General features: G+C 38.0%; 1 protein-coding gene across 3 annotated transcripts in view; it reads right to left on the bottom strand.

Annotated features, from left to right (window-relative positions):
- CARMIL1 (capping protein regulator and myosin 1 linker 1) overlaps positions 1–24,481 on the bottom strand; it is a 227,789-nt gene that overhangs the window by 101,489 nt on the left and 101,819 nt on the right. For all 3 annotated transcript variants that reach the window (XM_075213171.1, XM_075213169.1, XM_075213170.1), the window contains exons 11-17: positions 21,711–21,805; positions 19,414–19,500; positions 16,919–17,022; positions 15,003–15,080; positions 12,373–12,449; positions 11,819–11,923; positions 2,617–2,686 (exon numbers count right to left, since the gene is read on the bottom strand). In XM_075213171.1, the coding sequence (XP_075069272.1) occupies positions 2,617–2,686; positions 11,819–11,923; positions 12,373–12,449; positions 15,003–15,080; positions 16,919–17,022; positions 19,414–19,500; positions 21,711–21,805 (616 nt within the window). The remainder of the gene's footprint in view (positions 1–2,616; positions 2,687–11,818; positions 11,924–12,372; positions 12,450–15,002; positions 15,081–16,918; positions 17,023–19,413; positions 19,501–21,710; positions 21,806–24,481) is intronic.

The raw sequence follows: 24,481 nt of genomic DNA, 5'->3' as shown, positions 1-24,481 counted from the left end.
AGGTCATATTTACATGAGTATGTTCTACTGTTTGAGAGGACACACCACCTTCTCCTCCCTACAAAAGCACTTAAATTCTTCATCACCACTGAGGCCCATAAATTGTGTCTCATCCCAGGGGCGCACGCAGGATTGTCAGGGGCACCGCTGTGGACGCTTCTTTGACAGCGCCGCGGCTGCTGTATAGGATAGTGCAGCTATGGCGGCCACTTAGTTAGCGCAGGGGGGGGGGGGGGTTTCTGGAGACTCAGAAACCCCCCCTGCGTGCGCCACTGCATCCATATACATAGAAAGCACTGTGCCCCTTAAAAATGCACTTCTGCAGGAAAGCACATTTCTATGTGTACATAAACTAATGTAATAAAGGCCTCAAGCGCACAAAATTGACACATATAATAGTGACTGGACCAATGTCTACTCACTCTCATAATTGTAAGATATACATAAGGCTAAACAGGGTGGATGGTCCTAAAATATTAGTAGGTTGAACATGATGGGCCTGATTCATTAAAAAAAGGAAAGCAAAAAATATGAGCAAATTTGCAAAACCATGTTGCAGTGGAGGATAATGGAAATTTAAAATATGATGGCATATTTATAGTTGGGGAAGGGTATGTCCTAGATTAACTTTAAATTTCAGTGTAAACATAAAGCTATCAAGTATTTGTGTGCTACATGAAAAACAGCCAGTGTTTTAGTATTTATGTGCAAAATAATAAACTAATTTGCACCCCTTGCATTGCAACATGGTTTGTCCAACAGAAAACTTACTCCTTTTCTTGCCTTACTTCCCTTAATGAATCAGGCCCAACATGTCATTTAATAGGGTTTTGAACCTGTGCATTATACAGAGCACTTGGCAACCTACAAAGGTCCCAGGCCCAGGTTGCATTTGCACCTTGAAATGTGCACATGCACACAAAACGAAGGGAATATACAAGTTTTAGGTTTATAAATCACCCTGTGCGGCTCTATGTGACAGAGACATACTTGATATGAACATAATACAAATTAACATATAAAAACAAATTGATTGTGTCAATCAAAACCCATCTGTGATTTATGCAGTCCGCAGTTGCACCTGTGGGTAATTAGGCTTTGATCTTAATTCAAAAATTAATTAAATTAATGAATAAGTAGCTGTTCAGATTTGAATAACACAATTTCCTTGTCTCTGATTTGGATATTCTGTGCTGTTATATCACAGAACAATCAGGGTTTCATTATCCAGGTCCTGCTAAATATGTCATATTTTGGCCTGAATGTATCTCCATTATTCATTAAGTAGTTATTTTACCTGGAAAGATGAAAAATTGGACTTCAATTCTCTGCTTTAATATGTGTCAGCATTTGTGTTTGACTAGTCTGCAGGGACTTGTACTTTAGCATCACTGGTTAAAGCTGCAAACAGATTCTGTCTCTGTACTAGACAAGCAGAATATAACAGAAGCTATTTGCGTACACTGCCTGGTGCAGTCTAATGTAGACATTAGATTTCCTTCATATTTCCATCATAATTGGTGGCATAATTATGAAAGTGAGATCCAGAATTACATGATGGCCAGATCACTAGAGTACCCAGCATGCCGATTTCATTCATCAAACAGGTCATGTTTCAGTTTAAATGAAGCTCTTAAATCAATTACTGGCCAAAAATAACACGGATAGTAAAACCTCTTTTGATCGGGTTTTTTTTGATCTTTTGAAAGACACAGGTCTTTCTCTGGGTAAGAGCTTTGTTTACTAGGAAATTATTTATATGTTCCTCATTGGATAAAACCATCCCATGTCAATAACATGTTTAATAATTTTAACTATTTATAATATTTTTTTGAATACACAATGAGCAAAAAGCATTACAATTAACACTGACATCACCTTGTTCTCCCAACTTATAATTATTATTTACATTATAATTATCATTTATTTATAAGGTGCTAGCATAATCTGTGGCAATTTAGAATTGGGAATTATGTACAGAATTTTGAACCATATACAGAATAATGCCACCAACTTTGAAGAGACCACTTAAGAAGCTTCAGGATATTGTAGAACTGATATATAATCAATATATAGTGTATTACCCATTCATTACTCAGATGATAATATTGGAGAAATGAGACTCAGTGAATTACCACTATGCCTCTATATATACCCTTTCTATAATCTTTTTCAATGGAATTTATTTTAGAATAAATGTGTTGTATATATTTTAATATAAGTACATGTTCAAATCCTATGCAGATAGTAAGAACTGTAATTATTGCAATAAGCATGATACATTTCTCCCCATTTTGAAAGCACAGAATGGCACAATATATTTCAAATAATTACATGGTGAGCAATTACTTGATGAATTCCTTGAGGGCTACAAAAATGTGTTTTTATGATAAGACGAGTTCCCAGTCTTCAAAGAGAAGGGAAACCATTAAATGTGGCTTTTATTTTATTTAGTAATTAGGGACCCATTATTTATCTAGCAGACAAAATACACCTGCAATGGTAGGATATTGCAGTTATGATGAAATAGAATATACATTTATGGTTCACAAGACCTGATATACTGTATATTCTGTGGTTTCTTGGGTACGGCTGTGTACATGCTGTTTCTCTTACCTCGCAGTTACTGAGATCTAAGGACACCTCCTTTAGGTTAGGGTTACACGCCAAACCAAGTAGCAGAGCTCTGAAATACAAAATTAATCTCTGATTACACAACTAACAATAGAGAAGATCTATGTTTAATATCAATGCAATGGTATGGTCATACCTTGTGACTCAGGGGTCTATTTATGACCCTTCGTTTTTTTTGACTTGATACTTTTCAATCCTTATCTCCTTGATAAGGATTGAAAAGTAACGGCTATGTATTAAAAAACTTCTCAGGGACAGCAGTGCCGATAACCTGCTGTCCCTGAGAAGTGACTCACCTGATCATCGCAGTCTTTTCTCATTTTTCAAGGCTGCGATGATCTTCTCTTTTTTTTTTTCTTTTTTTGTTAGTGCGCATGCACCGACTGAATAGTTGGTGCATGCGCAGTAACATCCTTACCGGCAAACTGCAGGATGATTGACAGGAAGGGATCACATGATCCCTCCACACATGCGCTGTCCAGCTCTGCTCTTCAGAGCAGAGCTGGACAGCGCAAAAGTTTTCAGATATGTTAATGTACGCCAGCTTCAGATGGCGTACATCAACATGTAAAAAAAAGAGAAAATTTTCTCTAGTTAGCCTTTAATACATAGCGGTTCTGAGCACTTCCCATACACTGTTATGGGGAGTGCTCAGAAAAACGATAGGAAATGCAAAGCAGCAGATATCTGAGATATCTGCTGCGATGCTTCAATAGTACATAGTGATTTCACGGTAAACCCCCGAAAACTGTTGTTTTCGGGGGTATACCACAGGAAAAATGCTTGGTAAATAGACCCCTAAATGTAAATTGTATAGACGTGTGCACTGCTGAATATTCTGCACTCTGAGCAAGCGAGATAATGTAGACAAATGTTGGTTGGAAGCCTACTTCAGAGTGTAAGCATATGTTGTTTATTTACAGTTGCTTTAAGCTGGCGTTGAAACTGTGAAATCATTATGTCACTTACACTGTGTAAAATATTACATATGTTTAGGATTTTCAGACAATGTGAAGACAATTTCTGGACTGTTTTAAAGGTTGTCATATCTTACTTGTATGTCTCTAAACAGACAGCACAGCATACATATATAATGAGCTAACAAGTACTTACCCTGAAAAATGAAGGTATTAAAAATACACATTTATTCATTTCATTTCTATTATAAATGTATTATACATGTATTTCTTTATTATTTACATTCAAAACCAGTACAAGAGCATGATAAAACCTGATTGTAATGTTTATTGCACATTAGATCTTTTAATACAGCAGTGGGCCTTTAGCTGTGGCCCCCATCCAGCTGCTCTTATTAGAACAGTGCAGTGAGGTCACACAACATGTCCAGTAGCAGGAGGGACAGCACTGTGCCCTCCTTTCTTCCTCTGTGCGGCCCCTTTGAAGGCTGGAGGGGCATGCATGCAGCCCTCTAGTTATTTTCTTTGCCTATCACCGTTTTAAGAGCTTTAACACAATACTTGTCTACTTTTCCTACCTTGCTTCTGGGAAATTCAGAGCAGAGGTAGGAAAAGGGAGGTGGGAGGGGCCAGGTGGTGCAATTTGTGCAATAAAGTGGTTGGGGGAATAGTATCACCAAGCTCCACCCACCTCAGTAAGCACTCAGTGGCTCATAATACAATTACAGTCATTACACTACTGTCACTTCTTGTTTACTGAGCTGGGTGGAGCTTGATGATGCGGTTTCCCTCATGTCCTCCTCTCCAACCTTACAAAAGTTAAATGGTTTCTGGGAGATCTCTGCTCTGGAGTCTGGCAGGTCTACCCCTTATTTGCGAGTCTCCCATACATTCCGGGAGAGAAGGCAACTTTGGGTTACACACACAACATCACTTGAAGGTAGTGATATTGTATACTTTAACTTGTGCGTCAAGCCCCTTTTATACTATTTCACGCAACATGCTGACAGGGAAATAAATACGTCACCAGTCTTTTTAACCTGTTCTAACTGATCCACTTGTCTGGCATTATGGTTAGATAGACTTATGCTTCTACTTTTTACAATGTATTTAGTGGCATAAGTGTATGTAAAAGAAAATGCCAGGACAGGCCACCTTCCAGGACTTCTGCCACCCCCAAGCTGGATACCCTGCCTGGAGCTATTGTTAGGGTCTTATACTGCCTTCTCCCATTCACCAAACTCGGAAACAGAAAAAGCAGTCAGACACGGCCAGGACCCGTCGGTTCCACAGTTTATAAACAATAACACAATAATGGAGGGCAGTGGAATATATGGCAATAGAGATTTCCATCAGATCACTTGATCTATTGGAGATCCGTTTCTCTTTATATCTTTTTGTCCAGGAACCTCCAAGTTTTGTGTATCTGAGTTGACCTTCCCCTGTGTGGTGGTTACAAACAGAGCTGTAACTTAGAATTCTAGCGCCCGGGGCGAGAAAGAGAAATGCCGCCCCCCTAGCCCTCAATTTTAACCAAACTAACCTAAAATATTCCTAAATTGCGCCCCCCTTCAGCGTTGCGCCCTGAGCTTATTTGTACACTGACATTTAAAGTTGATATTTGTGTGCTACATGAAAAAACAGTCAGTATTTAACTTATGTGCAAAACAGAATAATAATTTGCACCCCTTGCATTGTAACATGGTTTTGTCCAGGAGACTGAAATAAGAAGTTTCTCAAGTTAAGATCCTTAATGAATCAGGCCAGAGGTTCTTAGTGTACATTTTGATCAAATTGTGAATGTCCATCTACCACGGACAAGGAGGCCTCATTCAGACAATTCATTTCTATAACAGGGTACATAAAGTAACTGTCTGTTGCATCTTCCTACAGGTTATAGAGAATATCAGTAGGACCTAGCTGAAAGCTACAGTAGTTATATACACCTATGGGAAAGGTGCTGGGTAAGTGATGGCAGTCACAGCCTTCAAAGTGCTAAACAGAAAAATAATTAATATTAAACATATTAGAAGATATGAAAATCTTCATCTCCCACTAGGTATATTTTAAAAGGAACAGCGTATAGCTGTACTGCGGCTTTATACCAAAGGATGATACGGGAGTATTCGCTCTGGTAATCTTTATAATTTCAGTGGACATTTTGCTATGTAATTACCACTGGGACAGAATGCCTATGCAAATAGGTCAACTACAAATGTAATTATACATGAACATTGAATTGTGTTATAAATATCTATGTAGCTAATTGGTTTTTATAGCAGTATGTTACTAGGATTAGGACCAATAGGCAAAATAGTTTATTAGATTAGCATGTTTTGCAACAACATTTACTGATGTTAATTGAAGAAAGAACATAGCTAGCACCACAAAAGTAACAGTGATTGCTACGTATATATTCATATGAGAAATAGCAACTATTACAATCACAGGCTAAACCGAATTACAAAGTTGGATCTTTAATTTGAACTTGTGTTTTTTCTAGATATGTTCAATGTTAAGTTTAAAATGAGTAAGGATTAAAGAACTGTAAGAAGAGGAAATTACCTCCACAGGACAATTCTCAGTAACAAAATCTAATATTTCTTCCTAATAGCGTTAAGGAAGCCCAGATGTCATGTTACATGAGCCTTCTCCTAAAATAGCTGAAGCGAATTATTTGAAATTACCATTAATTGAAATTTATGAAAGGATAACCTCTATATTATGTGTATCACAGGCATATCAAGTCTAAAATGCAAGCTGTACATATATGAAAAGGCATCATGTAACATTCGCACATAATCTGTAAATGTAAATGGTAAATCTCTATGCCATGAAGTAATTGTGTATATAACCTTATTATATAACTGGGAGCTGTAACAGAACTGTCTTGTTATGTGCTAGTTCTGTCTCACAAAGGGCAGAGAGGATGTCTGGTATTCATGGTGAAAATGGTATGTACCGTACATGTATCCTCATCTCAAGCGTTTAGAGGACAGTTACGATATTTGGTTGGGTATGAGAATGATTGCACCCAGCTTGCAGAGGAAAAAACTTATTATGTGACCGGTTCAGGGCAAGTGCAGTATTTAAAGTAAGTGAGGGATGCAGTAAAATAAAGCGAGAAAGATATAACTGTTCCCCACCTCATACGGTATTACTAAGGCAAAACTCTACAGCAGGTAACATCTCCAAGGAACAGAGAATAACTTGCACAAATACGCAGTCAATGAAACAGACAAAAGGAACAATAAATGAAGGATAAGGAAAAGCAGTGATAAAAATCTACAAGCTATGTATACAAATACTTGTGACCTTATGAAATACAATTCCGAACTAAAGTTCATAACAACAAGAGATGAGATCTGGGTATTGTGGCTCACACAGAGTCACGGTGTTATGAAAATCATGACTGAGGACATAGTAGATAGATAAAGTGGCTATCTACATAAAAACAGCATCAGTTACTTTAATACAAGGTATTGGGAGATAAAATGGAGACCCTTTTTGTTACCCTAGAAACACAGGGATGTGCTGTAGTGACCTTCATACTTAGGAAGAGAAGCTGGATAGAGTTCTAATGGAAGAAATAATCAAATTGGCAGCAAAGTAATAATTATGGAAGATTTTAATCTGCACAAAGAGGGTTTTACACAAAGGCCTGGCTCACAGTAATCATCAATCAAGTTATTTAGTGTAAACATAGGGGTGACACATACCACACAAAAATAAATGTGTTAGATTTCAGGAGGGCTGAGTATAAATGGAGTGCAAGAACATTGGGGGAAAGGTAACAACATAATTCTAAAAACAACAGAACTTTGTTTTAGGCTCGTTAGAAAAAATAAGAAGGAAAAGAAGAACAATCTGTGTCTCGGGCGATAGGAAGCATTGTAAAATCTAAAAAAGAATGAAGATAACGTTGTATATCTGGTTAAGCAGAAAGGGACTAAGAATGACATCAGGCAGGCTGAAGATAAAATGCCACAGTCAGTAAGAAAAGGGGACAAAACCTTTTGTTTCAGATCTATAATTGAGAGAAAGATAAAGGGAGGAAGCACCTTCACATGAATACAATCTCCCAATGTGATCATTGTACCATAAAATAGGAATGGTCAAGACTGTGGTAAATATAGTTAAAAAAATGTAAAATCGTGCTCTTGGGTCTGAAAACTCCAAAGGTTGTATATAACATTTCTGACAGAAATATAGACACTAGTGAGAAGACAATAGGCAAACCCATGTTTATATAATGTGCCCATTTTCAATATATTCCTTTTTTGCAATATACAATCATTGTAAGGGCCTACTGACTAACATTTAGTCACTTGCAAAGAAACAGATAAAACGTAGTCTTAAATCATCTGCTCCTTTTTTTAGCACAGCTGAAAGTAGTAAGAAAACAGATTCTTCTACAGTATTATGGCTGTATATTGCAAATATACGCGAAGATGGGTTTTTTCCTAGATGAAAAATTCTTAGTTGTTTTTCTGTTATCTACTATACAAGATAATTTCATGTGGTTTCATCTTGTTGGGTCATATTAACACAATGGGACTCAATTATGAACTAGAAACCGTAGCCCATAGTATTTTGTGCAAATACACCTAATGAAAAGAAAATCTTGTTTTTGATTATGGACATTAAACGGGCAGACAAACATGCCTATTCTACATTCAGCAAAGAACACTCCAAATCCATTCAGCTTATCTCAATAAAAGATCTAGAATCTTGCAAATCCTGTGACACCTCCATATTTACAAGCGGACCAATTTTACAGCTTCAGCCCGACAGTCTTGGAGAGCTGATTTTGTAGGTGAATTGTTATTATTTCCAATATTTTCAGTCTTCCAACAAAAGCACCATTTTTCTCATATTGTGCTTCTCATAATAGAAACTAGACAGTGATTCAATACTTAAAGCAAAATAAAGTTTATTAATGCTTTTACAATAATTGCTATTTTCTTTGTAATTGTTTTCTTCGTTTCCAAAAAGGAATTTTTGGAGAAAAATTAAGAAGAGAAGTTGGCATGAACAGTGTTTCATATGTAGGTGTGTTTAATACAACAATCTTTCCGTATCACTTTGACAGTGTCTCACATCGCTACCCTGTACTGTTTGAGGGCCCAGTTCCTTCCACTATCAACCTCTCAGTTTGTGACTTACTAACTGCCTCTAACCCTCTTCCCCACTGTACGTGTCACATGCAGCCCAGTCCTCACTTACACAATCACATACAGGTCACTGCGCTCTCCTATAAGTTGTTATATTAACGCCCATTTCAAACACAGAGTGAAGTGAAATCATGCTATTTTCATGAACATGCAAATACCTTATGTTTTTTAAGTAGGCTTTCACTGTAGCCTTATCTCAATTATCTGTAGTTCTGATAAAGAAATCTAAATCAAACCCATATATATATATATATATATATATATATATATATATATTTTTTATTTCAGTTGTCAATAGAAGCAGTTTTTAACAAAAAACAAAAACATATTTTATGATTAGCAAACCTTTAGTGGGATTTTTCATCAAACAGGAGCATTTAATATAAACCATATGCATGAATGTGTCAGCATTTGCTTTCCTTAAAATAACTTATTAATTTGTGCATTGATGAATGTAGTAAATTGTCTTTATAGTGCATACGAGTGTCGCACCAGAAAATGAATTCAACTCTTGTGCTTTGAAACTAGGCTTCGGTTTAGTGAAGTAATTGAATATACACAATTGTTGGAGCAGTATGTTGGTGAATGGGCCAAAACCGATTTAATAAAATGTCATTTGGTATAGTAAATCATGAAATACTGTACTACAAACCGCAAAGGCTATAGCTGAACCTGTCAAATTCTATCTCTGTCTTTATTATTGATGCAGCTGCAAATTGTCCTCTGCAAAAAATCGAGATGATAAAACAGTGGTTACAAAGTGACTTAAAAGGCTTTATTTTATACTTGTGGCCTTCTGCAGGTCTGCCCCACTTAACCCACAGCATCTCTCGGTTTATTAGAGATGTCAGAATTTCCTTTGATATAACCATACATTCCTTAAAGCCACACAGTAAATAATCTGGAGCCTGGGGACCTGTCAGCTACCAGTTTCTAAGCCCTTTTCTATTTAATACACCCTGCATTTAACATGGTATTCTCTGCACAAACCAGCTAGCAATATTATAAAGCAATGTGACAATTGGCCGTTTAACCTTCACATGAATACAGTAGAAAAAAAACAACAATTGTAGCAGCCACAAAGGATGGAAAGGGCAGAGACCTGAAACAATTCAGCATACAATTGCTTGTAAATATCATTCCTTTTACAGCTCTAGAGCAGATCATTTTCATATGATTTACATGCTTTTTTGTTTGTTTTTGTAACAAGTTATTCATACATATAGTAACATTTAGAGAGGTTTTCATGTTAAATAACCCTTGTACAAAGTCAAAGGTTATCCCTTCCGAATAGTATTAATTTTCTCTATTTTGCCGGGTCTTGACACTCATATAAAGCCAAGATTGCTGCTGGCCAGTTTCAGCGCTGCTCGGGTCTCTCTGTAGCTTCAATGCTGTCAATTAGGGCAGCCAGGTCTGATCTCGCCTGCTATAAAATGAGCCAAGCGGCGAAGGGGACTAACAGTGGCTGCTTGCTATGTATGAGAGCAGGGACTCGTCCAAATAGAGTGAATATCGCACAGCCCTAGTTACTAGGGCTGTGTGATATGGGCGACCGGCCAGGGTGCAACGTTGAAGGGGGGCACAGTTTATGAATATTTTAGGTTCATTTGGTTAAAATTGAGGGATGGGGGGCGGCATTTTTGTTTCTCGCCCCAGGTGCTAAAATTTGAAGTTACGGCTCTGGGTGGGGTACCCCAACAAAGAACTATTTTTGGGAAGGGAACATATTTATTTATGTTTATTTATATATACAGGGGTTACTTAAACTGGGAAACCCATTTAATTGTCAGCAATTTAGTTTGATTTTAATACATAAAAATTGGAGCAACAGAAACGTGAAAATCCCAAAATTAATTAGAAACATGTCTAAGCACAAATGTACATCAAAAGGAATCTACCATTTCCTAAGCTTTAAGTAAGGACTTACTAAAGTATGGCATGGTGAAAGGTATACTATGTTTTGCTATACTTAATCATTATTCACAAGATAACCATAACTTTCAATAGAAAAAAAATATAATATTTATAATTAAGCTCATAATAGTAACAATAACATAGAAGAAATAAGAACATGTCCAGCATCTAACTGATAATTGACCATCTAAGGTGCCAAATGAAACAAAACAAAAAAATAGTCCATTGTTTCCAATGAAGAAGTCCCCCTAGTGGGCCCAGCTGTGATGCTCAGTGATAGCACCTGGCAATGAGGGTTCTTCTCTGTACTTTCTGGAGAATGCACTGAGAGAAGGATAAATGCAGCCCCACACACAGATTGGCTGTTTCGCTATCTGTTTCTGTGGTTTTAAGATGAACTATAAGTCCTGTATGTTGGCAGCAATGAAGCAAAGGCACATCGCCTGAAACTCGTTGCATTTTGTGTCCCTAGCACAGTATTTAATTAGCACTAAAGACCAACATTGTTGTGTGATGGGATCATTTAGCTTATGAGTCACTTTTACCTTTGCAGTCTGGCTGGGCCGAAATGCAAAATGTAGACTTAACCTCATGTATCAAACTCACATTGTCCCATAGATTGTAAGCTTGCGAGCAGGGCCTTCTCACTTCTTTGTCTGCTTTACCCAGTTTGTTTATTAGTCTACTGTGCTTGTCCCCAATTGTAAAGCGCTACGAAATATGTTGGCGCTATATAAAGAAATGATGATGATGATTCTGCCTAATAGTAATGAGGTGGTTTCCCACTGACACTGCAATAGTTGCAAAGGGATCTGTATGGCAGGTCTAACTACTTTATTTGCCCCTACATATCCTCTAAGCTTGTATTTATACTGGTAAGTAGGCGTTCCAGCACAAGGTAAGTAGCTAGCTAGCTACAAATGTTTAGTACCCAACACATCACATATTCAAAGACTGCACCACAGGCAGAAGGATAAGGTCAACTGAAAGGTACTAAATATGGATTTGAATGGTAGTTATCTTCTGAATGCAAAAATACTGGAGTATATTCCATTTAAACAGTACTGTTTACTTTTAATTTTACTTTTTGTTATTGTGTTAAATGCAATCCTCAGGGAAGCCACTGCAAAGTGTCCCATAATTGTAATTAATGGCTAAATTCATTAAGCAACTTACTTCAATGGCTCAGGGGCAAGCTTCGTTCCAGAAAGACTGATGTGGGTTAAAGCAAGAGAGCTGCTGAAGAACTGTTTAAACGATGGAGGGACTTCTTTTCCTTTCCTGTTGATCACAAAGAGAGGCATTATTATTATCCTTAGCCACAATATATTATACCGGGTAGTACAGTCTGATAGACAAACTGAACATGCCATAATTATAAGGCATTCACTACACCTAAAATAATCAAAGGAAATAAAACATACAGTGGTAAAGGCATAAAAATATTATCATTCTTATTAACATTTATTTATATAGCACCAGCATTGGCTGTAGTGCTTTGAATATCTAATCCAGTGAATGCTCTTATGTTAAACTTGTGAATGATCACCATTGAATAGGTAAAGTGCATTGGATTACAATGACACTAACATGAACAAGGCTAAAAGTAACAAATAGTTTATAGTGAACAAAACATTTAGCTTAGACAACCATCAAGATATATACTTGCAATGAACATTGAACAGTAACTTTTCCACTATAAATTCTAGTTTAATAAATGTGATTTATACCTGTGAGTAAAGAATGTCCTGGACAGATTGAGGGTAGCAAGTTGCTGCAGGCAGCCACGAAGGAGAGCGCCACATACCTGATATGGGAATAAAGTCGTTGTTACTATATGATACAACTGCATAAAAGGTAAGGTACAGAAACATTTTCTATTCCAAGCTGGAGTCATCAGTAAGTACTTTCTTAATAGATATGTGATTATTGCCCAAAACTAGAAAAATATATATATGGTACATTGTCTGTCATCACTTTATAAGAGCAGAGGTCCCAGTGTGCATCTAAAATAGTAAAATAGTTGAGGCATAAGCAAGAAATCTACAGGTCCATATATTTTTTTTGCAAAAACATATTTAAGACCTCAACACTATAGAACTCAATTTAATTAAAAGGGATTTTCCTCTTTTGGATCCCTTTTCAGGGGCAAACTCAGGATTTGCAGAGGGGGTTTCCAACACCACGCCGCCAGTGGGCATGACCAGCATTCATGGCCATGTGACCATAATTTTAGAGAGTGCTTGGCTGCTCTCCAACTCTCCCTATCCCCATAATATACATGGGCAATGTTGCGTGCACTACTGTTAGGTGCATGTAGCTCTCTCTTTTCGAGCAGAGCCATGTGAAGCGGGGGCAGAGTTCAGCCACCTCAATTATACAGTGTCCCATAGATACCAGTTCCACACCTGAAAATTACCTTTCCGTTTACATTACTAACAGGGTGCTCGGAGAGACAGCATAGCGTTCTAATTACCTGCCAGAAGATCATTTCTGCCTATGGAACTAATCTGTCAATGTATTGTGCTGGTGGTACTCTGGAAAACTACTCTGAACTTTTATTTCAGGGCTGCCCACAGCAGTTGATCAGTGACGTACACCAGAGCGATAATATACAAAGTACAAAACAAATGCCTAAGACTCCCAGAATCACAAGCACCCTGTGTGGGGAAAAGCTGGTGAAGGGGGGGGTCACCAAATCTCGGCTATGGTCATTCTCCATCAGTTGGTGGCAGTGTGTAGGTGGATTGTTTTTATGAGGAATGCTCTGAGGTGTTTTAATTTGGACTACAAAGGATCAAGAAAGAAGAAGATATTTTTTAGAATTAACAAAGTGGTGAATGAGGGTTTATGGGAGTCTTTAATTTAATTACATTTTATTGAGATTGAGAGTGTGTTATGATTTTTTACTCTTTTGGTATAATGAACAGGGGACTGCTGCTTGTTCACTATTTTGTCAATCTTAATCTGTGCACTGTGCATAGGGTCTTTATTACAAGTGGAAATTTGGTGTTTGAAGTGCATTATTATGTTACTACCCTTCTACACTGAAAATGTCCCATTAAAAGTTTAGGCTAAAACCCAAACTCCACCATCCTTTGAGTTCTCCTGGAAATATGCTTCTCAGCCAAAGCAAAATAATAAAAATCTTCACACAAACACAAAGACAACACGTGTAATAGCAGCCCCAATGTCCGCTCAATCTCAGGATTTATTTAACCCATATATAATTCTAAACTGATTGTTATTTGAAGTGAAAATTGAATTAAAGCAGGAACCCCATGAAAAAAAACAACTTTTTTTTTTTTCATTTTTAGCATAAATCACTGTGGCAGGCTAGAAGAGGAATCTTGGTAATTATCATTTTCTTTGGTTTGTTTCTTCAGACTGCTATTATTAATTTATAATTCTATGGAATTTCCACAGCGTCATGTGACTACCATGGTAGTCACAGTCACATGGCACATGAAGCAGCGCGCAGAGAGGCTTTGGGTTTACCATCTGAGCTTGGTCTGCTCTGTGCACTGTAACATCCTCTCCCTCCTTCTCCCTGCTCTCCAGTGTGGTTGGTTTATTTTTTTCCCCACTAAATGTATAAAATCCTGAAGGGCAGCCTGCAGCTTCTGTGTGACAAGGAGAACAGTGTTTGTGCAGTCTCCCCAGGAGGATGGGTTAAGCAGCAGCTCTAACCTTGTTATAACAGCAGATATTACATGTGCAATGATTACAGCTGCCGAACCTGTAGAAATTCACTGGCACAAATAACAGAAACCCAGCGATTGGATCAGTGCCAGTGACATTCAACCAGGTGCTGCCTTTTTATCTTACTTCACCTACCTAGGAGTGCCCCTCCGATACACTTCTTTCTCTTCTTTTGTCTTAACCAATTATTAAGTGTTGGGAGCACCCCCTGGGAGTCTCTCTCCCAGGTCATATACTACATTTTACGTATAGGTCATATGTAATTATTGGTGTAGTCTTGATTCTTTTGTGTTTCAGGTGCTGCCTGTGATGATATCCAATGAACTGAAACATAGCTTTCAACAAGCTTAGCAACTACTAATAAATGTACAAGTAAAGTTCACATGGGGAAGAGGGAGGGAAGCAATACAGCCTGGAAGTATGAGCCTGTGAAACCTCTTTACGAATAATCAAATTATAAAAAATGTAAATGTATTGGATGATATTAGGAATATAAACATCATTAATAGACAAACTAAACATAACAAACATTGCTTAAGTGGGAAACATTAGAAACACCCAAAAGCTACACAAAGCCCCGAAATATGCCAACATGCAGAATTCAGTCATATTATTATTATTTAAATAATTATCAGGATTTCAATAAAATAATGATTACCATGTCAGCAGAACACTCTGTGTTTGATAAATCCAAGTACTTAATGGCATTTGGCTGAGCCAAAAAATTATACAGGTACTAGATGAAAAAAGTAAGAAACAATTACTAAAACATCCTGCAAACATTAAAGTTACTATCTAGGTATTTTAGAGTTGCAAACATCTTAAAATAAAATACAATGATAGCCAGTGTATCATGCTACTTGGTACAATAATATGCACTGTGTCGTGCTACTTGGTACACTACTACCTTGGTACACTAATATGCACTGTGTCGTGCTACTTGGTACACTACTACCTTGGTAAACTAATATGCACTGTGTCGTGCTACTTGGTACACTACTACCTTGGTAAACTAATATGCACTGTGTCGTGCTACTTGGTACACTAATATGCACTGTGTCGTGCTACTTGGTACACTACTACCTTGGTACACTATTATCCAGCGCATCATGCTACTTGGTATCAGTGTTCTCCCCAGCACCAATTTCCCGGCTGCTCCACCCGGGTGTTTTTATTTATTTGTCACCTGGCTCTTGGGAGTCCAACAGAGTCCTATTGTAATATAATAAACCATTGTATCTCCTGTTTTAAAAGGCACTATGTGAGCACTACAGCCATCATTGTGTCTTAGACCAGTCCTGGCAAGAGTGGTCATTAACCTCCAACATTTTTTAATATTATTGCAAATTATTACACTGCCCCCCACCGGTCGTCTTCTCAATGCCACCCGGCTGGCAAAATTTTCTGGGGAGAATACTGTGGTACACTACTAGCTTGGTACACCATTATCTAGTGCATCATACTACTTGTTAAGCCACTACATAGGTACAGTACTATTTAGTGCATCATACTACTTGGCACACTACTACTTTGGTACACTATTACCTAGTGCAACATAATAGGTGGTACACAACTACCTTGGTACACTACCATCTATTTCATCATATTACAAGGTACACTGCTACCTTGGTACATTACTATTCAGTGCACCATGCTACATGGAACACTACTATGCAGTGCATCATATGACTTGGTAGTATTACTATATTTAGAACAATATGTTTGCTGAACTTTGTTTTAAATGTAAATGTACACATTATAACTATCTTAATCAATAAAGATTAACTTACAAATCATAAATATGAATAAATAGTGAGCATTATGTCCAATATACCAAGTAAGAAGGATTTTACAATTCAGTATGTCTGTATTAAAATCTAGGTACTTTTCAGGGACTAATTTTACCAGGGGCAAATTTCTATCCTTGAAAATTAAGGACATTTAGTGGTTTATAGCCAGAGTGGGTTACATTCCATGCAGAGATAGTACATTTATACAGCAAAGTATAAGAATATATGTTTAACTTCCATCTCTGTCAGGTGCAGCTAGTTGTACCGTACATGACTGACAGAATGTCACCATACACTGGAACATCTGTTTGAAATAACACAGACAACTAGCCTTTCAATGACTGATCAAAGTGAAAACAGATCACCAGATGTCATTTTAAGTGTAGAATATCCTACTGGCAGTGATTTGTCATGTTACATCCACTATTTAAAATGTGTTTTGAGATAAATGTATAGTCTTCAGTAAGACCATAGAGGGTTAGGTAGAGCAAGTAAAACACAGTACAGGGTGATTCAAAAGTCGCAGTACACCCTTTTATTTCAAAAACTCTACAGGAATTGAGCCGGTTGGCCGATTTCAAGATGGCGCCCATGTTTGGTACATACCGTAAAAGATAGGCCACGTCACCCATACCTTACTGGAGTATTCAGGTTTCCAAATTTCCTGTAGAGTTTTTGAAATAAAAGGGTGTACTGCGACTTTTGAATCACCCTGTATATAACAAGAAAAAAATAAATTGCTACTTATGCAATTGCAGTATATAGGCAGGCTGTAACCACATACAGAAAGGTCATCACCACGCAGTATATTCCCTGAGAGGTCAAAGTGAGTAAGGGTGCTTGCAATCAACTGGTTTGCACTCAGTGACTGGGCCAGGCTATTTACTCCTGGGGATACAAAAACAAAGAAGGACTTAGCCTAATAAATAAAAATAATTTACCACAAAACATTTTGTACACAACATAACACAACACATTACAGCTTCTACAACTTTGTTTTTATTATTATTCAGTGTTTATTAGTCATAGTTTTTTCATGTGTAAAAAATAAGGTGTTTTCCACTGTTAATTAATGAAAATGCCATATAAAGCACAGAAAAGCCATACTATTTGGTGTTTAAATTGTTCTCATTTTAAACAAGGGAGAGTGGAGGGTGTCATAGGAAAAAGAGAGGGTGTCTGGTGACATGGGTAGGAGGGTGTCATGGGACAGAATTCTTGAGGCGAGGGAATTTTATATTATATATTGTTCAGTAGGGTGTACTATTATTTTTGTTCTACTTTTTATACAGTATATTGCCACCCCCCAGCTGCAATGTAATGGAGAGGGGGCACCTTTGCATTAAAAAGCTTGGGGTACCCTCCACACTATTCTCTGGCACGTTCCAATCTGCCCTGCTACCCCTTACTTATAGGATGTGCATCTCTGCTAGTGCATCTGCTTAGCGTTTCACCATCACCATTAATTGCATTGATATCCCAGCCATCAACATCATCAACATTTATTAATATAGTGCCAGCAGATTCCGTAGCGCTTTACAATTGGGAACAAACAGTAATAAAATAATACTGGGTAATACACATATATACGTAGAGGTAAGAGGGTCCTGCTTGCAAGCTTACAATCTATGGGACAATGGGTTGATACACAAGGGTAAGTGCTACATCATATTGATTATTTGTCCAGTTAGAATGCAAAGGTTACAAAGTATTTAGTGGGCTGTATGCTCAGTCACACAGCTATGTTGGTAAGAGGTTTGTTGTCTTGTGTTAGCTGTGTAGAGGGTGGTAATAGAGTAATCTAGGGAGATTAAGAGGGTGGTAGAGGAATACTATAAGCTTGTCTGAAGAGGTGGGTTTTCATAGAAGGTTTGAAGACTAGAGGAAAGTCTTGTGGTGCGAGGGAGTGAATTCCATAAAGTGGGTGCAGCCCAAAACAAATCCTGTAACCGAGAATGGGAGGAAGTGATGAGAATAGAAGAGAGACGCAGATCTTGTGCAGAACAGATATATGTGGGACTCCCCTACTGGGGCACTGATAACGTCATATGTTGTGATGATGGAACAGGAAGAAGATGCACATGTGTTTTCTATGTAACAGAGGGGCAGTGGTGTAAGAAGGGTACATGGTAGTTTTGGGTTAACCAAAAATGTCAGGAAAACACTATGGGTTTTTGGTTAAAATCGAAAAATCAGAATCTCTACTGTGCATATAATTACACAAGTGACATGTATATTTAAAATATACTGTAAAATACATCCCTATATTTAGAGAATAGTGATCCGACTTGTGTCATATGACTCAAGGTGTAATGGAATGTACAACTGTCAGGTAAGGTGAAAACACACCTGGACATGAGGATCACCTGTTACAAGCAACTTGTTTTATTTCAAATTGAAATTTGCATTATAAGACATAATGTACAACCTCAGTGCAAGATAAAAATTACACCAGTGTGTCATCATACGCAGACATGATCAATATAATATAATATAATATAATAAATATATATATATATATATATATATATATATATATATATATATATATATATATATATATATATATATATACACACACATATATACACACATATATACACACACACACACACCCATATATATATATATATATTTACATACATACACAGTCTTTCACTTTTTTGTGCGACAGCGCACATAGAAACATTAGTAGTTAAAAAAACAAATGCAAGGTAGTCTAACATTTATGTAACATTTTATAACATTATTACCATTCTAACATGGTAATTTGACCTCTATGGACAATCTCTTTGAAATACACTGTAGAAGTTAGTTCATTTTACCTTGGCAAAGCGAATTGATTTCATTCATGACAATAATAGGAATTTAAAAAACAAATATAAGGCTCTACGTACTGCCATATTTTCTACTGAAGAAAAAGTAAAATGAAAATATACAACACTTGTAAACACAGACCTTTAAATCTTACAAAGGAAGAGCATCTCTAGAATAGAAAGCTTTAACATATGCACAATAGGCCTGTAATGAGAGGAAGCAGAGCTTGTGTTCCTACAATCTGCAATATGGAAAGGTGTCCCTGAGACGTCATTCATTGACAGCCCAGAACTCAGTACAAATGATGCTGGACAGTGCTGCAAATTTGTGTTACTGACAATATTGCTTTGTTCTGCTTTGTCAATGTAAAGTAAACTCTTCTCCTCCGATTAATCCATGTAAAGAACAAATTAACTGTTAAGCAAATATCACACAGGTTAACATAAAAAAGGAGAAAGTTACCTTTAGATGATATTGAGGTTTTTGATAAATTTAAATGCATCAGTCCCTTGGGGAGTTTGGCAAAATGTATACTTAAAAAAGATACACCTGTAAAAAGCACAAGGTAAGTTTCAAAGAAAGACAGTTTCTGTAGATACAAATAAATGAACTGGCTACATCAACCGATGCCGATCCAATACTTTGCACCAATAAGGGAAAGAATTGTCTGACTTAACGGGACACGGAAATGCATAAGTGAATTACAGCAGTGATTTTCTGTCTTCAACACACAATCATTTAGACAAATCTTTATTCAGAGTTGTAAAGACCTAAATGTACATTAGCTTCACTTAAAACTCTCACAGTGTACAGATCATATAGATTTCAGAGTTGTTGAGCCCACAGATAGGAGTTCCAGAAGGCAATACACTCACCTACAATTACACTGAATTACACAGTAATACTAAACTGGAAGAAAGAACTACTGCATGTTGGAAGTACAAGTCCTACACTCCCTGTAAAAGGTGTAATTTTATTCTACAATGCAGTAGAATGTAATAAAGATAAAATGACATACAAACTTCTCTTTCAGTTATTAGAAAAAAGTAATCTCAATATCACCTCTGTGAAACGCCAGATTGTTTTATCATTGTGTAGCTAATTATACCCTGTCTCACCCATTCATACAATCTCTGGGATAGTCAGCTTGAAAAGAAAGGGGTAGAATATAGAGTGATCAGGGAATATAGTTAGAGAGATTTTAAAGGAAGATAAAGATACACTTTAAATACATATCAACATAACTTCAGGACAGGCAATGTCATTGCACTGTATTTTTATGCTCTGTTTTAATGATAACTATTATTTCAGCTTTTTCTTTCACTTACATAGAGTATTGAGTCACCACTGAAACCCCGAAAAAGCCTGTATTTAGATCACATGAATTAACCCATGCTGTGTGTCGGGTGGGACTTCAAGCTTGATATAATAATGCATTACCGCATTATTGTTCTGTCCCCTTTATTTCCTGTAGCACCATCACAGGTCTCCAGTAAAATAATTATTAAAGGCAGTTGTGATTCAAATTGGGACTAGACATGTTTACTGTGAAGGCATTTCTGTATAATAAGAAATAAATGCAGCAAAGAAGGAAGTGAGTGGCATTAGGACAACAACTGAACTTTGAATATTGTCTCAGGAACAAGCAGCAGAAAAAAGGAAACAGACAGTTCTAGATGGGGCAGTTAGGTGTTCTACATGACATTTTATATTAAAATACATTCAAACATATTCAGGGGTGGTAAAATTGTATTAATTACAGTAGGTAGGAACATTGATCCAATTGGCCACAGAATCATTGGCAGCTAATAGAGACAGCTATAGATCATACTTACCTACTTTCTCGAAGCTCTTTCCGGGAGAGGGGCGTGACTGGAGGATGGAGGGGGTGGGGCACGGCAAAACGCGTCATTTTGGCACCGCCCCAGCGACGGAAATGCAGTTTTGACGCGGGAGGTGGGACCAAAATGCCCCAATTCACTGCGAATCGCGTCATTTAGTGGTGGCAGTAGCGGGATGCGGCAGATTTGCCAGCTCTCCCGGGAGTCCGTGAGACTGACCCGAATTTCGGGAGTCTCCCGGACATTCCGGAAGAGTTGGCAAGTATGCTATAGATGTGTCCTGTTTGTGAAAGATACTGGACCGATCGCAGATGCCAAAGATTTCCAGAACTTAGCAAGCCATGTTACCCAGAGAGGGATGCAATGCTTGCTTGTATGTGAGTTATACAATGATTACACTCTGGGGGGGAATTCAATTTATAACAATATTACTCTGTGCCAATTTTGATTTGATAAGCCTTAGCAGATTTCTACATTAAATACGATATACATTAGGAGTGTTTATTGCATGTCGATAAATATCCTTTTCTGCATAATGTTACAATAGTTAAACGACAAGTCAATTAACACCAAACGGGAATATTAAGAATATGAATCTCCAGTGACTCAGCCCTGAGATAGGATGGTTTTCTAGATTCTTTACAGCACAATTTACTGGATATGTTTTCTGCTAAGCTAGTCCAGTATAAAAAGGCAAGCTGACATTTTCATTGAAAGCTAACTCTAAGCCAGCGTCTAGGAACGTGGAAGGATATCTCAGAGTGAGTGAAAGGAAAATAATTATCACTCATGTGTGAACAGCATATTTACAATATAATTAAATGAAGCAGGATACTCTGTTACAGAGGAAAAGCCAAGGGAATAAGCACAAATCCTTTTATCATTTATGGAGAAAATGAAAAAACACAATTACTGTACCTCTATCCTCAAGAGGGTTGTTTGCAAGGTTTATAGTATGGAGTCCTGAGTTTGGATTGTGTGCAAGGGCACTGGACAACTTCTGTGCAAAATCTCTGTAAGGACACAAAATAAGAAACATGATGGAACCAACCTGCATGATAAAAATAAGGTTAGTGCCTCATTCCTCTGTGATTTCCTGCATTCTCATGGCTTCTATGTGTGCTCCATAAATGGAGTGAGCTTAGTGCTCATTAGCAGCAATTTAGCTGTCAATTCAAGTCCCTTACTTTTTCCATTGTTTTGGGAGTATGCCTATGTAACACGTAACAAGATGAGCAGAAATCTCCAGCCTAGACTGATGAGTTCAAACATGAGTGAAAGGTGCGATCATGTTTTGCACCGATTCATTTTGTACGCTGAATTTCTAGAGGGAAAAGTAATGACCCAAAATGCTGCCATTGTAAATGGTATTTCCCAATCAGTGCAGTAGAGATTTATGCATTACCACAGGTCAAACTCTCCTTAACTTTAATTGTTTCAGTAGATAGTTATCTTTCTCCCTGTTTTACTAGTGATTGACCTATACAGTACTCGAGCTTACTACAACTGAACAAAGGTGTTATGACAAATTTAAAAAATGTGATTGTGCACACTAAACACATAGATCTCCACAAAAATGGGGGAAATAGATTTATTTTATTAAAGTTGAATGGCCCGAATTTACAGTCAGGCTGGTTGCAAGGAGGGATGATTAATATTGAAACATGGGTGCTTTGTGATACCAAGTCAGACTGCTTAGAGGGAGGGAGCCCTACAGTGATCACTCATTGCTAGGCTTTCTATATCTCATGTACCTATCCATTCTCCAAACAGGATCCAGACAAGCACAACTGAGCTCAGGACACAAGCAGCAGCAATAGGTAGTGAAAGCAGCAAGAACAGGTAGGAGGGAGCAGGGCAGTCTGCCAACTGATTGTGGTGGGTCAGTCTTGAGTTTGGGCACTGACCCACACAGTCAAGGCTTTGTCTAAACCACAGGGGCAATTGGGAGGTAGGTATCTCTTTACACTGCTCTACTCATGAAGGGAGAGCTAAGTGCACCTAACAGTAGTGCACACAGCATTGCCCGTGTATTTGATGGGGATTTTAAGAGTTAGACAGCAGCCTAGCACTCTAAAATGATAGCCATGCCCCTTGCAGGCTTGCCATGCCCAATGAAGCGTGGCATGGAAGCCCCCCTCTACAAATCCTGCGTTTGCCCCTGACAACACGCCTTACTTTTGCACTGCTGCACCTGTATCATTTGCCCAGTACACATAAAGATGTACGCCTATTTTACACTCTCATCCTAGGCCTCTGAAAAAAAAAAAGTACACCTCGTGTGAGGCAAAAACCTCCAGAGTCACCTTGTGCAAAACGTTACATTAAAGTCCAATCTCCTACCGCTTTAGAACCAACTCTTTCAAAACAATAAACCTTTCTGCTTTCTCCCAAACTATTGCTCAGTTTAGCCTCATTCACAGCTTTAAGTACTCAGGAGAGTAAGGAGACATGGGGTCTATCTTATTAAGAGTAATGTGTGTGAAGATTTTTATTACATTGCTCTGAGTGAGCCTGGTCATTTGCTTTTTTGTCAATTGCAAGATAAAGGCACAAACATGTTCCAGTAAAAGAATAGGATAACCGAATACCTCCGCCTAAGCTGACCCAAAAATCAAGTCCTTTTACTCAGTTGAAATGCACACCAAGGAATGTCCTGAAAAATACCCCTTCTTGCCAGCGGGTAGTGGGTGCTACATTAACCCAATGTAATAAATGATACTACAATAACACTAGGTATTACTTTTAATAAAAAGTATAACTAACAAATTATGTAAATCAAAAGAAATTAGGACCACATAAATAGTTGATAAAACAGTGCGTGACAACAGTACGGTAAAATACTGTATCAGACTGTGTTGTAGGTTTTTGCCGGCTGCTGGCTATGATAGAAAGGTGTCAGAACATACAGTGCATTGCAGCTTGCTGTGTATGGGGCTACGTAACCGCAGACCAGTCAGAGTGCGCCTACTGACCCCTGTTCACAGCCGAAAGTGCCTACAATGGGCATGTAAGCCCCAGAACTGGACCATGGAGAAATGGAAGAAGGTGACCTGGTCAGTTAAATCACATTTTCTTTATATCATGTGACTGGCCGGGTGGGTGTGCCTTGTTTACCTGAGGAAGAGATGGCACCAGGATGAAAGCAAGCCGGATGAGGCGATATTCTGCTGGGAAACCTTGGGTTCTGGCATTCATGTGGATGTTACTTTGACATGTACCCCCTACCCACACATTGTTGCAGACCAAGTACACCCCTTCATGGCAACGGTGTTCCCTGATGGCAGGATAATGCGCCCTGCCACACTGCAAAAATTGTTCAGGAATGGTTTGAAGAACATGAGTTCAAGGAATTGACTTGGCCACCAATGTCCCCAGATCTCAATCTGCTCGAGCATCTGTGGGATGTGCTGAAAAAACAAGTCTGAGCCATGGAGGCCCCACCTCGGAACTTACGTGTCAAATACCACAGGACACCTTCAGAGGTCTTGTGGAGTCCATGTCTCAATGGGTCAGAGCTATTTTGGCGGCATGAGGGGGACCTACACAATATTAGGCAGGTGGTTTAAATGTTGTGGCTGATCGGTGTAGGCGCCCATGCAGATCTGCTTGATTCTGCCAATTTACGCCAGCCTGTGCGTGGAGAGGTGGTAAAGGGACGTTCTAACGTAGGCCGAGCACAGTAAGGG

This window comes from Mixophyes fleayi, chromosome 5 (genome assembly GCF_038048845.1).
Source record: "Mixophyes fleayi isolate aMixFle1 chromosome 5, aMixFle1.hap1, whole genome shotgun sequence".
In the NCBI taxonomy this organism is placed as follows: domain Eukaryota; kingdom Metazoa; phylum Chordata; class Amphibia; order Anura; family Limnodynastidae; genus Mixophyes; species Mixophyes fleayi.
Note: the sequence above shows the minus strand (reverse complement) of the source record. Positions and strands in the feature narration are given on the sequence as shown.